At 37.0% G+C, this 17666-nt stretch overlaps 1 protein-coding gene across 1 annotated transcript in view; it reads right to left on the minus strand.

Moving 5' to 3' along the window:
• mindy3 (MINDY lysine 48 deubiquitinase 3) overlaps nt 1-16713 on the minus strand; it is a 34949-nt gene extending 18236 nt beyond the window's left edge. Inside the window, exons 1-8 of the mRNA XM_003221957.4 lie at nt 16558-16713; nt 13758-14058; nt 8495-8574; nt 7699-7756; nt 6886-7059; nt 3593-3644; nt 2471-2585; nt 240-313 (exon numbers count right to left, since the gene is read on the minus strand). Coding sequence (XP_003222005.1) covers nt 240-313; nt 2471-2585; nt 3593-3644; nt 6886-7059; nt 7699-7756; nt 8495-8574; nt 13758-13854 — 650 coding nt within the window. The 5' untranslated portion in view covers nt 13855-14058; nt 16558-16713. The remainder of the gene's footprint in view (nt 1-239; nt 314-2470; nt 2586-3592; nt 3645-6885; nt 7060-7698; nt 7757-8494; nt 8575-13757; nt 14059-16557) is intronic.
• Nucleotides 16714-17666: the final 953 nt, after the last annotated feature.

Consider the following 17666-nt stretch of genomic DNA (forward strand, 5'->3'; position numbering starts at 1 on the left):
ATCTTTCATTTTTAAAGCATGTTAAGATATAGTAAATTGAACACACACATCCTGCCCTCAGAAAGTTAGGACACTCATTTAAGTAATCTCCTGATGGCATGATAAAAATATGTGAAATTTTCTACGCATTTCCATCAATTTCTCCATAATGAATTCCCTATGCTGTTGTATTTCTGAAAAACAATTTGTTCATAGAAAAATCAGTACTAAAAGGATGCATAAAACTAACCAGAGCTTACCTTCCATGACCATAAACAGGGTCTATCAATGGTTCAGTTGAATCTTCTATTTCATTTTTAATATTTTCAATGCCCTAAAAAAGGAATATTTCTAGTACATTTAATGGTACCATGTCTAACAATTCAAATTTTAAAAAATCCCACAAATAACAATCCCTTGTTAACATGGAGTTCACTTCTGTCAAACTTTACAGAAAAAATACATAATAGAGTTTAACATGTTTTAAACTGTTAAATTGTTTCACAGGCTTTTAGACTTTAAATAGCTCCTTACTCAACTTTGAACATGTTTATAAATGTTCCAAATTGACTTCATTTGCATGTAGGCCTGCAATCATGTGATATAGGGTGAGATAAAAATACTTTAATAAATCATTATTGACGGTTGTCCTGTTCTCCATTAGAGATGATTTAGAGTGATTTCAGGCCTGACTATACAGAAACAGACAAAACGAGTGTGTTTCCTGTTGGTCCTGTTAGGCATCTGAGTGGCTCTGAATATCTGAATTCATGGTATTCTTCTTGGCTATCTTGCTGAGATGGATGTCATCAGCACAGCTTTAAAGTGGTCCCATTTATTCCTGAAGGTCCCATTTATTCCTGAAGCCTAGCAGATGGTGCTACTGGGTTTGCATTTCACTTGTTGGCCATTAGTCTACGGACCCCCTTTGAGCTTAGTTCTTTCCCTCATATATTTCGAGATCTATATGAAACAACTGAAAGAGGTTTTTGAAATTCCATCAACTCAGAAGAAACATTATCATTGATAAAATAAAGAAAATAATTTATTCTTCTCTAGTATTTCAGACGGTGGTGCAGTGGTTTGGTGTTGGGCTGGGACTCTAGAGTCTAGGGTTCAAATCCCTGCTCAGCCATGGAAACCACCAGGTGACATTGGACAAGTCTTAATATCCCAACCCCAGAGGAAGTTAATGGCAAGCCACTTCTGGACAGATCTTGCCAAGAAAATCTAGTGATAGGTTCACCTTAGGCTCGCCATGAGTAAAAATGACTTGAAAGCACACAACAACAAAATATCCCAGTGTTCAACAGACATGGAGTACTCATTCCCATTATAAGAACTGAGATAAGGAAACCAAGGTATCTTTGCTCCTTCCTTCTACTCATCCTTTAAAAAAGCCCCTTTAATGAAATGTCTTATTTGCAAGGTATTTATAACACCTATATGAGAAACTTCAATAATTTTGGAGGTTACAAGGTAATTCATTATTTTTCTGCTAAAAATATTTAACCTCTGTATACAGGAAGCCCCCAGGTTACAAATAAGATAGCTTCTATAGGTTTGTTCTTAAGTTGGAACAGATCCAACAAAAAGTGCACTTTTTGTAATTTGGCCAAAAAAGGTACACAATATATTTTCTGTGTGAGTACAATTCCCTTTTTTAAAAACAAACAAACAAACCTCCAAAGCTTCCCTCAAGGAGCTTCTCCTGTTTATCCAGCCCCAGTTTCCTTGGGGTGTACTTATGCTGTGGAATGAACGCAGTTTGACACCACTTTAATTACCCCGGTTCACTGCTATGGGATCCTGGGAGCTGTAGTTTTACAAGGTCTTTAACCTTCCTTGCCAAAGAATGCTGCTGTCTCACCAAACTACAAATCCCAGCATTGCCTATCATTGAGCCAGGGTAATTAAAAGTGGTGTCAGATATGGAGGAGAGAGGAGAGGTTGAGAGGGAGGACAAATGAGATATCAATAGGAAGCAAAAGAAAAGGGGATAGAGAGATCAATGTGAACAAAAAAGGAAAAGGGGTTTGGAGAGATCAATAGGAAGAAATGGGAAAATGGGATTGGAGAAATATGGATAGGATGAAAAAAGAAAGGGGTGGAGAGATACAGACACGCTTTGGTTCAGCGCTAAGATTTCATGGCAGGCAGGGAGGGGAGAGGCCTGTTCATAACTATGAGTGGTTCATAAGTCAGATGTTCATAACTTGGGAGACTCCCTGTACTTGGCTTTCATGCTGAGTAGTACTACCCATATCAATCAGTCCGGTAAAGTACAAAACACTTAGAAGCATTTCTGATTAGGTTTTTCCCCTAGCCATACGAATGCGAATCCAAACCAGAAAACATATACTTGTACTAAAGTCCAACTATGACTGTATAATTAATTTCATTTTATAGATTCTGAAATGAGAATGAATCATTTTATGTTTCCAGTAAAGGTAAGCAGTCAGTTTAATCTTTTAAGTTTTAGTGAACATACCTTCGTCAATATCACAGAATACAGAAAGAGCAACACTCCAAATTTATTCGTCCAGACTGAATGCTGATTCCATATTGCCTCTTTGAAATCAGGAAAGCTTGTGAATGATTGCTTTCTGGAGATTAAAAAGAAAAAGCCATTTGATCATAACTTTTACCCCAATTTCTAATTTTTTTGATAACTAACAAAAATGCAGCATATTGTAAGGTACTTCAATATTTTTGATTTGCAACACAATTAGCTGGAGAAAACATTTACAGTACTAGTTGGGTTGAAACTACAGCATGTGTCAGAATTCTAGAGACCCGATTTAGACATTTTACCTTAAAGCATCTCACATGCCATGGACAGTGTAAATGTGTAGCTCTTTAAAAATTATAATTAAAACTATACTTTTGTATAACATGCAGTTAATAGCAATCATTCTTGTAAATGATTTTTAAATTTAAAAAATCCAGCAGAACTAGTATAAAACAAGGACTATGAGGTATGCTGGAACAAAAGCATCATGCCTACTACTGTGCTAACACAATACCATTTCCATGCTTACCTCGGGAATTGAATTGACAGTGTAAGTTCAGTGAATAGTATTGAAAATCTTCATTTAGAAGCCTATTATAACAAGTCAGTTAACAATAACCCTCATCCTAAATATGTGTATCTGCTTGTTACCCTATCATTCCATCCCACAATCTCAAATTAGCCTTTCAGCAACTAGAAAATGAAGACTGGGTACAGAAATGTTTCTAAACAGGAAAAAATCATTATTCAATTTGAGTGTTTGAATAAAAGCATGATTTTTTTCCAAATATATGTTTCTGATTTTTTTTTAAAAAACACAGGATCTCTTGAATTGTTTGCTTAATTGTGAATCTTATAGATTAATACTGAATGTAAAAAAAGGCCTTCATATAAACCTTAACATACTCAAGTCACATCTGAGCATTTATGACACTTGTGTTTGATTTTGAAAGCAATCGTTTTCTTGATCTTATTCCTAAACAGGTTTAAATCTTGAAGGTAAATTTTATGGAGATGAACAGCACTAGGGTAATGTCTTAAATCAATATTTGTTTATTAGGAGAACAAGATACCATATTTTAAGTGTTTCATATTACTTACTGAATTAATGCATGAAATCGCTCAAAGCCAAGCTCTTCGACAGCCAAGGCAGCTATACACAAGAGACACTTTTCAGCACTACACATGGCAAAAGGTGACACAAAAACACACAGCAAGCTAGAATACTTTCAGGCTTTTCATAATTCCAACCCACGCCCTTTTTTAGACCAGCTTCAACTTCAACAGTTATAGAATACAAGCCAATTTAATGTGATCAATCTAGATCTCTATATGCAACTGGATGCACAGGCAGTTAAAGCTCAATACTGCCAAGGCTAGCAAACCAATACGGTTCAATAACCTTGGAAACTTCCAGGGTTTGTTCTGAATGAATTACGCCAATCACTGCAGGGAGCTCACCAAGCACAAGCATACTGAAAACACAGTTAATCTAGCTGAGCAGATTCTATGGAAGGACAAGTGAGCATAGTTTATCTAGATTTTGGATCAAAATTATAGTATGAAAGCTGTATTTTCTTTCCACTTGTCCCACATCAATTCTCTCAACAATTAAAAGTGTATCAACTTTTAACCATTTTTCTTTTTTATTTCTGTTAAATGTTCTACTTCAGTGTGTATTAGATAAGCCAATAGTAGAAAAAAATACAGCATCTAGTGCCTTCTCAGGTTCAGATTTCCTATCACCTTTTCCTCACTCCGTAGTCTCTGAACATCATCGACTGGAGTCTAAACCATCACTACTTTGCTTACAAGGTATAAATGTCATGGAATCTGCATGATAATTGAATTTAGCAGGAATAGTAAAATTTAAATAGTTTATTGCCATAGACCGTCATACCAAAATAGCAAATTCAGATACACAGTCATCTTCGTTACATAAAATTCTAATACTAATAACATAAAGATAAACCACTACAATTTCTATGAATCGGATTATATTACAGGAATGGCACTGCCCTAGAATTAGCTTAAATCCTAATCTTCAGAGGTAAAAGAACACTTTAAACTGCACTAGTTAAAACTGTGAACAAATAGATTACCTGAGGAAATCGTGATATAAAGATATTGCTGAACCTGAACTTGCACTATTATAATCAATGGATGGCAAACAAGTTATCAATATGTACACCATAAAGCAGATGGTACAAGTAAACTTTGCAGTAGCAATATATGGATCAATACTTTTGCCAATTTCATAAACACTGTTGAACTGTGCAGAATGCCAGAAGAACTATGAAGTGGAATACAAACACCACTGAAAGTGTAGAGTGGCAGCAGTGTGTCTGTAGTAAACCAATACATGGCTGTTTTTTTGGGCTTTATGGCCATGATCCAGTGATTCTGGCCATGAAAGCCTTTGAACTGGGAATGAGATCTAGCTGATCCTACTGCAGCTGTGTGTGCCGGCATACAATAGGTAAGGCAAGAAGTGCCTGTTTTTAGAATCTCTTATCTCTTAATAAATAGCAAATAGGACAGAAAAGGGGAGCTCTGATAAGCCTGCCACATCAACCATACCATTTTTTAAAAAAATCATTGCTCATTTAAATTAATCTACTAAAATCCTAAGAAAAGGAGAGGCTGATGAAATAAGTCATCGCTAGATACTTTTTGTAAAAAGCCTTCAAGCTAGTTCTCTAGAAAGTTCAAAATGTTTTTGTTTACTTGAACAAGGCATATCTGACCTGGTAGGTTTATTTCACATACCCATATTGTTAGTTCTGTGAAGTGTTCTTTCTTTTTCATGGTGTATGAACCTATCCCTAGTGTATCCATGTTATTTCCACCTCTAGAATTTTCTGCTATTGAAAAAAATCCAGTAATATATCTGGTTTTTTAACTGAGGTATGCCTGTATAAATCTGAAAATCAGAAAGTGCCAAAAGCAACCTGTAAAGTGTCAAGTGGCTATACAAAAGAACACACAAATAGTATGAACATGGTAGCTGATAATACAGCTTCCCCTTTACTAAAGGTACTTGCTAGAGAACATAAGGAAAATCAATGGTTTCCCATTATTGTCCTATCACAAATAGCTGTAATCAGAAAGATGACTATCACAATAAGAATGTTAATAAAGCATCTTCATAAGAAAAAAAAATATTTTCTCATGGTCTTTCTATAGTTACAACTAAAATGTCTATTTGATGATTTGGAGAGAGAAATTTCATCAAAATTGTCAGGTTAACACTAAAGCTGCCAAATCAATTAATCACACTGAAGAATAATTAAACTGCTTCACCTTGGGGCGAAATACTCTTTCCATTCTGCATGACTCAAATGATCACACTGCCAAATTAACTGGAAACTACACAAATAGGAAGAAAACTAAAAACAAATCATGAAAGATAAAACAGGAATGTTTAAAAATGTGAGGATGTAATCATTTGCAAATAGCTGCCATTAAAGGCTATCAGCAAATTAAACAAATCTTGGTGAATTTGTTTGAGGGGGCTTTGACAATCAGAATTCTTCCATTCATTTACAGATGGGACCAGTATCCAAGATCCTATTAGCAAAAGGGATGGAACAACGTTCACTCTCTCACTAATGATCTAGACCAGTGGTTCCCAACATTTGGTCCTCCAGGTATTTGGGATTTCAACTCCCTGAAGTCTCAGTCAGTTTGGAAAACAGTCAGGAATCCTGGGAACTTGTCCAAAACACATGAAGAATGAAAAGTTGGAAACCACTACAATAGATGATTTCCCATCTGATAAGAATCTATTTGCAGATGGCTGTACAAGGAAGAGAGAAACAAGCAAAAGTATCCTTCTCCCTTTTACTGGTGAGAACTTCAAATGAGCTTAGGGGATGCCCCAATACGGCAAGCAGTTAGGATGCCAAACTGTAAATCAGTAAGATCGACATAAAAGTTGCATCTGAATACTTCTGAGAATTTTTGGTGCAACAACTATCATGCAACAGATATTTTCTCATTTCAAGAGATGCCTTTTCTATGATAATGCCTGGCATGTATTCCTTTTGTGAGCTCTTTAATAGAATTTTAGACAGTTAACAAGGTTGCTTTAATTTATTGCAGGTACTTCTAATATCTAATCAGCAAAACTCTTATCCTTAAAAGGTCTGGTGGCTTAATATCATAAAATGGGATGCAACATTAGGCTATACTCAGATTCATGTGGCATAATAAATCTATAGCAGTGATTAACTCTGAAAGCAAAAAGCTTGTCAGTGCCAAAGTGATGGAAGGCATCATCAGCAGTACAGGAAAAAGTAAGATTACTGTACAGAAAAAACTATGATAAAAAAATCTTGTTACATAAACATAAAAGCACTGCTTGAAATCATGCTACACAAAACATATCTTACAGGGCTGCTCCTCTTGATGGCTTGACTCAGCTGGACTCTCAGAAATACTAGCAGTTTCTTCTGCAGTTTTTCCTCTTTGCCATGTTACCATACAATAAGATTCTGAATGATCAGAGCAAGCCAGTTCCAAAATTTCACTTAATGTATGGCAAAGGAGATTCTTCTGCTCTTCCTCTGAAATAAAGCCAAAGCAAACAATAGTTTTGATACGGAATATATAGGCAAAACATCTGGCAATATAAGTAATTGGATCTAATCCAGTGGTTTGTTTAAAGCACCTTGGGTGGAAGCAGTGGATAAAGGCATAACTTGGCAATTACCAAGCATCAGTAGCCAGTTCAAGATATCTGGCAGAGTTCTTCTCATTTTGGCTCATGCCCCACTTTATTCTCATGTTTTTCACCAGCCACATTCAGGCATAACTCTAAACTAGTGGTCTCAACCTCAACAAATTTTTTTTTTGGCCAAATTACAAAGAGCACACTTTTGCCACTGCACATTGCATTTGGCAGCAAATACTTTTTATGGTTTTAAGGTTTTGAAAATTGAGGTGAGCGTTAGATTCAATGGCATATTAGACTTGAGTAAATATGGGTATTCTATTGGCAAGGTTTGGGCTTTTTCGCTATCTTCTTTAAGGTTTGAAATGTTCAATTCTATATTCTATGATGAAATCATCAGCAAATGCTGACTTAGTATACAGTTGTATTATCAAATTACTGCATGAATAAGTGTGCTATATTTTAGCTCAGCACAACATAGTCTAACAAGTACTGTATAAAAAAGCCACATGGGAAAAAGGCTTGTAGTTACCTTGACATTGTCTCCAGGTAGATTTCTCACAAGTAAAAAGCTTCTTCAGAAGGAATGCCTTATATTAAAGACAATATTGACATATCAGAAATATAAGAGTTGTTCTCTAGAGCTATAATGTGTTTCCATTTCCAATCTTGGTTGAACTTTAAAAATATTTAAATGTATTTATATATTCCCTTTCCCCTGATGCAGATACAATAGGCCCCTGACATTTAACTATTATAGACGTATGAATAGCTCACAGATTGCTTTAACTGTAACAGGATGTTGTACAAAGGCTAACCAATTCTCACATGCAGTAAAATTTCCTACTTGTAGCTTACCATTCTTGAAGAATTTAATGATCAAGAAAGAGACTGCAAAGCTACCTCTACCCAAGAGGATTAAAACATCAGTTACCTTTATTAGAAGTCAATGCTGCAGAAATGTGTGGAACAGACAAATTAGTTCTTCAATTTGTATCTGTAACTGATCTAAGTTAAGTAATTTTGACATTTCATGCACACTGCATTAAATGAATGTGCAGACTACACTGATTCAAAGTACCAGTGTTTAGCATTTTAAAATTTGGCACATGATTTACCACAGAGTACAGTGCAACCAGAAAGTAAATCCAATGGTGTCTGCAATACACAATGTATAGGGACCTCTTCACATGTCCCTCCCCCCTGTACTGCTTCACTGGCAGTTGCATAGATGTCCATTATAGATGCCATAAATGATCAAGTAAACTATGGAACAGCAATCTAAAATATATATTTGAGATTTAGTTTCCTTAAGTTTCTAATATTACCTGAATGGGTGCAATCACAGCACAAGGACCTCCTTCAAATTGTTCTAAGGCAGTAGATTCTGATTCACTGAATACAAAGCCTAAATGAAGGAACCAAAATGATGAATTAGTTATTTCCAAAGCAAAATGTCAGGTAACAGACAACTCAGATTTTTCTCAAGGACAATGTGCAGAGAGCTATTTTCAATATTTCTACTCCCTTTACTTTTCTCCCAGTACTTACAAAACAACTAGGACAGTTTTTTCTACAATAACAATTAATTATAATGATGGTGTCAAGAAATTTCACTATGCCAAGGGGTGAGATGACACATTATTATCACTTCTTTAAATGTTTATAACTCTACCACTCCAACCTTTCTACTGTTCAAAAATAACAAAACTGACAAGGGCTGGAACAATATCATTATTTTTGTGACCATCAGCTCTGTACCATTCCATTTAGGAAGTGATAATAGAAACATGCCAGGTCTGCCATACAGCAACATAGTTAATATATTCTTTCCTACACTGCTTGCATACCTTTCAGCTATTCTGCAAATTCCTGAAAATTACATAAATGTGAAGAATCCGGCTCAGAAAACACCACTTGGCTTTCATCAAAACCTCCTGTAAACAGAAGTGCTAGATGTAGTAGCACTTTTATTTGGAGCACAATGTTGCAACAGACACTTTGGAAATTACCGTTAAACTATAATATGTGTTTTAGTGAATAGGTCCGAGGACAAAGCAACTACAAAAGTTCAGATACAGAAAAATATGGTTATAATTCTAAATGATTTTTCAACAGGATTCAACAATTTGTAAGGGTTTCTTTGAGTATGGATATTCCAAGTCCTTTAGGAGACTCTTGAAAGACTTGTGATTTTCAGTTTTGTTCAATTTGTACTGAACTATCTGCAATATGCAGGCCATTTTCAATCTACATGCAATATATTAACACAACTGAAATACCAGAGTGAGCAGAGTGTACAACTATGTCACTTTTGCTTAGCTTTTCCACTAGTTAATGGAAACAAGAAACAAAGCAAAAGTAAAGCAGACAGATGTTTCAATTCCCCTTTCAATATATATGCTAGATCACATTTTACAATTGCAAATAACCTTTCTAAGGATGTTACAGGAATTACTGAAAAATGCCATATTCTCGTAACTTGGTTCAAACTATAGAACTGGACATAATTTAACGAAAACAGAAGAGTATATGTGATTTTGAATGACTATATGATATTTAAATGATGAGGTTAAATATTACCACAATTAGAAATGTGGTCCCTATGGGAAAAAATGAGAGGGAAACTTTCCCCCCCGTTCTCTTCCAAAATGTAATTTTCTCCCAAAAAGTAGAAAAGAAAAAGAAAAGTGCTCTGTTTTTTCCCCAAGAATGATAAACAAAATGATTAGGACAATGCATTCATATACTTATTGCCATATAATATTTCTGAAAGACTATAGAGTAGCAAAATTGTACCTATATATGTATTGCAGTAGTACTTAATGTAATCAGTGCTGGTTTGTGATCCACTGGCTGTCAGTCTGTGGCCAGTTTCCAAGAAAGAAATTAACAGCTGTAGCTAATAGGCACAAATATAATACTGGTCCCTGGCAAATTAGATAAAAAATAAAACCAGCCACATCCTCCACATCATTGCTGTATCATCAAACCATGTAAGTGTATACCACATCACTGTTAAGTCCCACTGCTGGTTTCTTTTTTTTTTCACTTACTTTTGTGGGAATAGGTGTTTTATGTCTGTCTGACATTATGGAGAACTAGAATTTTTTATTTTGTTTTAGTAATACTCATTAGCAGAGTCAAGGTTTCTTCTGTTCTTAATGTTTTGTTTCATTTTCATAAACTGGACAAACCAAAAGGTTCCTTACAGTCCAAATGTTTCTTATATTTCAGAACCCTGTAACTCCATTTGTAAAATAGATTTCTTTTTAAAAAGTACTAAACATGCTGCCCAAGATATGCATAAAATGTACTATTTTTGTAAAATAATGAAGTGATTTTAAATTTATAAAGGGTGTGAAGTATTGCAATTTTCCATTCCCCCTTAAAAGTTCAGTGTTTTCCTTAAAAATAGAATAAATTTTATCTGTGGCATCTATTCCTCCTTCTCCTGCTGTAGCTGCACAAATAAAATACAAATATATACTATTTTAAACTTCCATTTTTGACCAGAATATACTTCAGCACAGTATGTAATTGAATAGAACTGTATAGAATGCCAATATGTTAATATCTGACATTTAAAAATTAGAGAAGTATGAGAATACATTTCATCCATATAATGTTATTTCTTTTTTGCCAATCTCTCACTGTACATACAACAGATTTCAGATCTCATTAAGTTCCCAAACGTGTCCATTCTCAAGTACTGTCTCTACTGAACATATCTGGACTGTGATACTGAAACAAGAAAAGCCTTCCACAGAACACAAAGTAGAGGCTATGTATTATGGAGGATAAACATGGGATGTTATAATCTGTATTAAGATCCTATCTTACATTCATGCTTCAAAATCACTGAGTAATCTCTTAAACAGTATGGGAGTTCCATAAATCAGTAAGTATACACATTGCATAACAAAATACATCATATATTTCAGAACACCTGAAACAAAGAAACCTGATATGTAAAGCTCCCAGAGAGTGCACTCCTTATACATAATCTCTTTACATCCAATCTAGTTATGAAAATTTGATGTCTCCTAATCAAATCTACCTCAGAAAAGAAGCAATGCAGGCAAGAGGTTAATAAGTTGATAAAACAATTTCTAAGGCAGCAGGGAGTAAGCAATTAAAAATAGCACAGCCAAAATCACACATCAGTCTGGAAATCTGAGCAGCACCTGTATACCAAAAGATATGACACACAGGCATGGTATCATGAAATAAATAATCGAATAAAAGGAATAAGCAGAAAACACCAGTATGTCACAGTACACAACGTGGTACAGAACCTATAAGAAGAAACAGTTAATGAATAGAACCTTGCATACAATGGAAGAGTGAATAAAACAAGACAGCTAGACACTGAAAGCACAAAGGTGATTCAGTAACACTTGACCCCTCGGATTTCTCATGGATATCATGTGATACAAACTCTATTAACTCATCCAAAAAAAAGTCATGACTATACACACTTCTTTGCCGAAGAGTTTCTATTGTAAATTTTGCTAACAGGTACAAGCAGCAAAAGTCAAACTATGGCTCCTATTCACCAGGTTACTATTCTTGAGGTAACTGCTTCCTTCTGCAGAAAACATATAACTTCAAAAATAATTATTTTGTCAATGTAGATTTACTACTAGAAGAGAGTATGGAATGAGTAAAATGTTGCCATCCATGTTGCATTGTAGGTGCTTTTTCAACAGAGCAACCATGGAGTTACCTGGGCATATCTCAATTGGTGGAGATACTATGTGGTTGCTCTTATCCCAGCACTGGACATGTTACTTTTGCATTTGGAAATATTTAACATCACTAAGGTAATGTATCATTCCTGTCTCAGTATAGGTCACCAACTAGGCATGTGGCTATTTCAAATGTGCTATTGAACTAGACCATAAGATAAATAGTTAAAATTCTAGTGTTCAATGAATAAATAACAAACTTTTAAAACACTTTTTAAAAAATTTTTAAGCAAAAGTATTACTGAAAAACTGCTGAAAATGATCTCAAGCTTTTGCCTAGGAATAGCACAAGGAACAAATCAAAATATTGCTCTTAGGATGCAGACCCTGTTTTCAAAACTGTGCCCCAACCCAGACATTAATCTAATTGGCTAAGATTTTATATGTCATTGCCTCTTTTCCCTGACAGTACAGTAAACCATTTTTGTTTAATAGTAATCCTCTAAGAATCATTTTTAAATTAAAGGAATACACAAAGCCTTCACATCAGAAAAACATATATCACTGCAATACACTTGCATCTGCAATAACAAAAGCAAATTTATCAAGTTTCTATATTTATTATTCATCAACAAGCTATTGATAAACACCACTATCAGTGCTGTTCTATTACTTGTGTTGAGTAAGCCAAAATAAAGCTTGAGAGTAGAGAAAATGTTGCAGTAGGGATTTGGCACAGCTTACATTTTCAACTATACTGAAGGGCTATGAAAACCTAAGCCAGCAAGCTTTTAAAATCCTGCCTTACTAAAGCCTTATTAAAGATCAAGTTTCTGGTTAACCAATGTGATTCTATAGGTGCCTGCACTGCATGGTGCCAGAGATTTCCCCAGTCCTGTCAAACATCACATGCAGTAAGACAACGTAGAAGTTAGCAGAAGAAAGAGTAATGGTTAGACTGATCATTATAAGAGAGGCTTGAATCCTCAGATTACACATGACCAACAATATAGGAGTTATTACAGAAATTTGTAGAACTATGTTGAAACTAGTGGGTATTTGTTTGAATTTTAAATGGTCTACTATCCAAACTTAGGACAAAATACTACTAGCCTCAAAGAAAGGGGACAGGAGGGAGAAACAGTAGTTCCATTACAGAAAGCACAGCCTTCCTGGATATCATAAAATATGATTACTGCACACCTAAATAGTTTCCTAATTATAAAGTGCAAAAGGCATCTCAAACAAACAAAAGGATGGGATTAGAGAGGAAGCTTTAGCATTCATAATTATAGTATACAGTGATTATGTTACATATATGTTTCTTGCTTTTCTAGAACAGTGATTCTCAACCTGTGGGTTCCCAGGTGTTTTGGCCTACAACTCCCAGAAATCCCACCAGTTTACCAGTTGTTAGGACTTCTGGAAGTTTAAGGCCAAAACATCTGGGGACCCGCAGGTTGAGAATCACTGTTCTAGAAGAAAATGGGTGGGTTGTTTATACAGCTCTCAAGTGAAAGGCTAGATACAAAGAGGATCTATTGTGTCACATGTTACTTGTCACTGTTGAGAAACTCAAGGAAAGAGGAAGATGAAAAGAAAGGACTTGCAATGTTAGAATTAGCCTCCTTGCCACAAAGCAGCAACTCAGGCGTGCATACAAAATAGTAGCAATGCCTCCACAAATAATACCACTGCTTTCTTAGACGTCTCAAAAGGAAAAAAAATAGTTTTACAAATCACTGACCAAAGGGAAGCATCTGTGAGCTGTCAATAGGGTTTTGGCTGGAGCACACAAACCCACAGAAACCATTATCCTCAGATGAACTTGCAAGGTGTGCGTGTTGAAAATATGGAAGAGGAAATTAAGTATGGATAGTTTTTGAAGGCAGACAAGTACCTTGTGCCCAGCGGCTGAAGATGGTATCTGCAAGGCCCTGGGAGCCAGGCTTCTTGCCCCACACCAGGTGGATAACCTCCTGTCCTACTTCAGCCATGGGGGCGGCTCTCTGGCCAGATGGCTCCAGAGACACCTCCCAGAAGCAGACACCAGAAGGCGACAACGAAGAGGAGGTTGTGGCGGCGGGGTGGCTGCCAACCCGCTTTCCCTGAACATGGGCAGGGGCGGAGGGCAGAAACTGGCAAGCCTCTTGAATGTGAGAAGTGGCAGCAGCAGCAACTGAGACTCCAGACTGGTTGGTCTAAGGGAGAGATAAGCAGAAATAGTTAGGTTATAAAGTATACGTGTATATATGTGCTGTAGGAGCCAACATAGCATAGTGGTTTGAAAACTGGTTTGAAAATGTATTGGGTGACCTTGACCATGTCACACTCTTTCAGCCCCAGGTAAAGGCAATAGCAACCCCTCTGATCAAACCTTGCCAAGAAAACCAAGTGTCAGGTTCACTTTAGGGCCACCATAAATTTGAAATGACTGATGACACACAGCACACACACATATATCAATAACACAATTATAATACCGCTGCAATAATAATTATTCAAATTAACATTTTTCACTACCACTGAGGGAGAGCCAGATGTTGCAGGTAAGCTTCATCTAAAGATGCTTTTATCTGCTGTAATTGCACTTTATCATCCCTGTGTGATACACTCCTTATACAAAATAGAGCCACTTTGAGTCCCATTTAAAAGAGGAAAGCAGGATATAAATATATTATATCAATATTAGTATTAAATGGATCTTCTCCTTCACTCTCATGGAGTATGATAAAGTCCTTACACAAAATAGTTTTTTTCCTCCTTCACCAGATGTTGCAGGTAAGGTCCAACCAAAAGGACTTTAATCCTGTCATATTTGCATTTTATTGAAAGTAATTTTAATAATTAAAATAAATCATACCAGAAATTAAAATAATTATACATTTTATTAAAATAATGGTAAGGCACATAATTGTGGTTTATGACCCTGTGTGGTAGTGCCCTTACTTATACACATAATAAAAGTGAAAATGTGTGTGTGTGGCTGGGGTGTCCACTTACATAGACAAGCTCCTGCCTCCACAAACAGCTATAGCTCCCACTACCCAGGAGACACCAATGGCCCTCCCTCCAATGACATTGCAGGTTATAATGAGCGCCATGTCCAAGAGCCCTGCCAATGTCCTCCACAAAAACCATACTACCCACTACCTAAGTGAAGGCTTTCATACGGGAACAATTTAATCTTACATTTCCTGTTTCTTCTCCACCACAGACATCCAAGTGTTTCTGACTTTCTCCATTGGTGTGGAATTTGCATGACCCCACCCACTGACTCTCCCATAACCCTTTCCTATTCTTTTCTATGGCACATAGCAAACAGAGGAATTGATCAGCAACTGAACATACTAGAGAGGTCTTTTGGAGGGATTTATAGTTGTAGTTCACCTACAACTATAAATTGAAACATGATTGTTTCAATGTGCATTTGATTAAATCAGCCGCACTTTCACTGCACAGTCCTAACTTGCTCCTTTATTCTACTCTAATTTATCCTATTATCTACGATTGCACAAACCTACCCTTCCCATGCATCTTGAATAGTCCTACTTTTATCCTGGAATCGATGTGTGTTTTATTTTTAAAACAAACTGCTGGGTTTTGAGGAGAATTGGCCTGGACATTTTGGAGTTGTAGGTACTGGGATGTATAGTTCACCTGCAATCTAATAGCACTCTGAGCTATTATGGAGTTCCAGGTCCAATGATGGACCTGGAACTCACTTGGCAGACAGAACCCCAAGGCCAACAAAAAATACTGGAGCTCTTTTGGAAGGATTTATAGTTGTGGTTCACCTACATCTAGAGCGCACTATGAACCCAAATAATGATGGATCTAGACCAAACTTGGCATGCATACCCGATATGCCCACATTTGAATACTGCTGGGTTTTGAGGTGGGCCTGGACATTTTGGAGTTGTAGGTACTGGGATGTACAGTTCACCTGCAATCTAAGAGCACTCTGAACTCCAACGATGGACCTGGAACTCACTTGACACATAGAACCTGCATGACCAATAAAAAATACTGGAGGTCTTTTGGAGGGATTTATAGTTCTTGTTCATCTACATCTAGAGCGTACTACGAACCCAAACAATGATGGATCTGGACCAAACTTGGAATGCATACCCGGTATGCCTATATTTGTATACTGGTGGGTTCTGAGGGGAATAGGCCAGGCCATTTTGGAGTTGTGGGTGCTGGGATTTATAGTTCACCTACAACCTTATACATGTTATTAATGGATCCACTCATAAAATTAAAAAATATATATTTAACTTCTTCAAATAGCCCGAGCAACGCCGGGCACCCAATCTAGTGCGAAATAAAATGGGCACTTTGGGTCTCCTTTAGGAGAGGAAAGCAGGATATTAAATATAGTAATAGGAATGTCTTTCCCCCCCTTCACTCCCAATAAGGGAGAAAGAGAGATGAGGCGATGGCAGCGATGTGTGTGGGGAGAATAACTGCAGGAGAGAGAGGAAAGAAGGGAAAGAAAACAGGATGGAAATGAGGCCCAGTCCTTCTCCGAGGCGTCGAGGCCCGGATCCTTCCCAAGCAGGGCTTCCCTCAGAGAACATCCTATCTTTCCTAGACCGAAGTAGGCTCAACCCACCCCATTTCACTCCCATCAAGGCCCTCATTCCCGCGCCATCCACCCCTCCCTCCATTTCCCCGCTTGTGTACATTATACCGACCCGCCTTCCGGCTCTCCCAACTCAAGCAGCGTCCTCCGCCCGTCTGACTCACTCCTTCCCTTCTCCCCCTCACTAATACTACTCAATGGAGGGCTCGGGCACTACGGGCGGCCCTGATTGGAGGAGCCGGTGCCAAACAAAGCCCACCGGCGAATCAGCATTGCAGCATTGCTCTTTTCCCCCCGCCCTCCTAGGCTCAGAGAGTGAAAACACGCTCCAGGGAGCGTGTTGCGCATGTTCAGGTACACTCTAATTGAGGCCGGTTCTCATTTGACGCAGCCGTGTGACGAGCATGTGGATGAACCAATCAACGGCCGGTAGTAAAAGTCAGGCAAAGAGGCAGCTGCAAACAAAAGTTGTAAAGTCATTACAGGGTGAGGAGAGAGAAACACACATTTTTGTAGGGTTTTCATTTCTATTTTCTAAACTTAGAGCTATATAATATGACAGAAGGATTTATATACTATTCCTGGCTTAATTTTAAATTTAAACATTTTAAACCTTAAACATTTGCAATGATTCCTAAGCTCTGGTCCTTTAAGTCTTTGGACTTCAACTCCCAGAATCCTTAGCTGCCTTAGGCAATGGTGAAGCATTCTGGGAGATGAAGTTCAAAATACTGCAAATGCAAGAGCTTGAGAACTGACTAGACAGCACTCCAACAGGAAAAATTGCTTAATTTTTTACATTGTGGTGGCCCTAGCATTAATAGAGTAGGCAAGTGCTGTGCCTCAGTATCATGAAAAGGCAGAAGATTGTCAGCTATTAAATTTATGTTATGCTATTTTTATTTATTTACATCATTTATATACGGCCTTCCTCCCCTTGGGGCCCCAAAGATGTTTACAACATAATATACAAACAATGAACATAGTGTTAAAATGGTCAAACCCATAGCATTTAAAACATCCCAAGTAAAAACAGATCAAAACATCACAAGTAAAACAGTTAAAATCACACAATCGGAAAGTTTTATTGCTATTAAAAGGCATTTGTTGATTTCTCTGTGTCAGGTTCCAAAATAACTTGAGGTGCCGCTACACCAGGCCTGGGCAAACTTTGTCCCTCCAGGTGTTTTAGACTTCAACTCCCACAATTCCTAACGGCCT

This window comes from Anolis carolinensis, chromosome 6 (assembly GCF_035594765.1).
Source record: "Anolis carolinensis isolate JA03-04 chromosome 6, rAnoCar3.1.pri, whole genome shotgun sequence".
Classification (NCBI taxonomy): domain Eukaryota; kingdom Metazoa; phylum Chordata; class Lepidosauria; order Squamata; family Dactyloidae; genus Anolis; species Anolis carolinensis.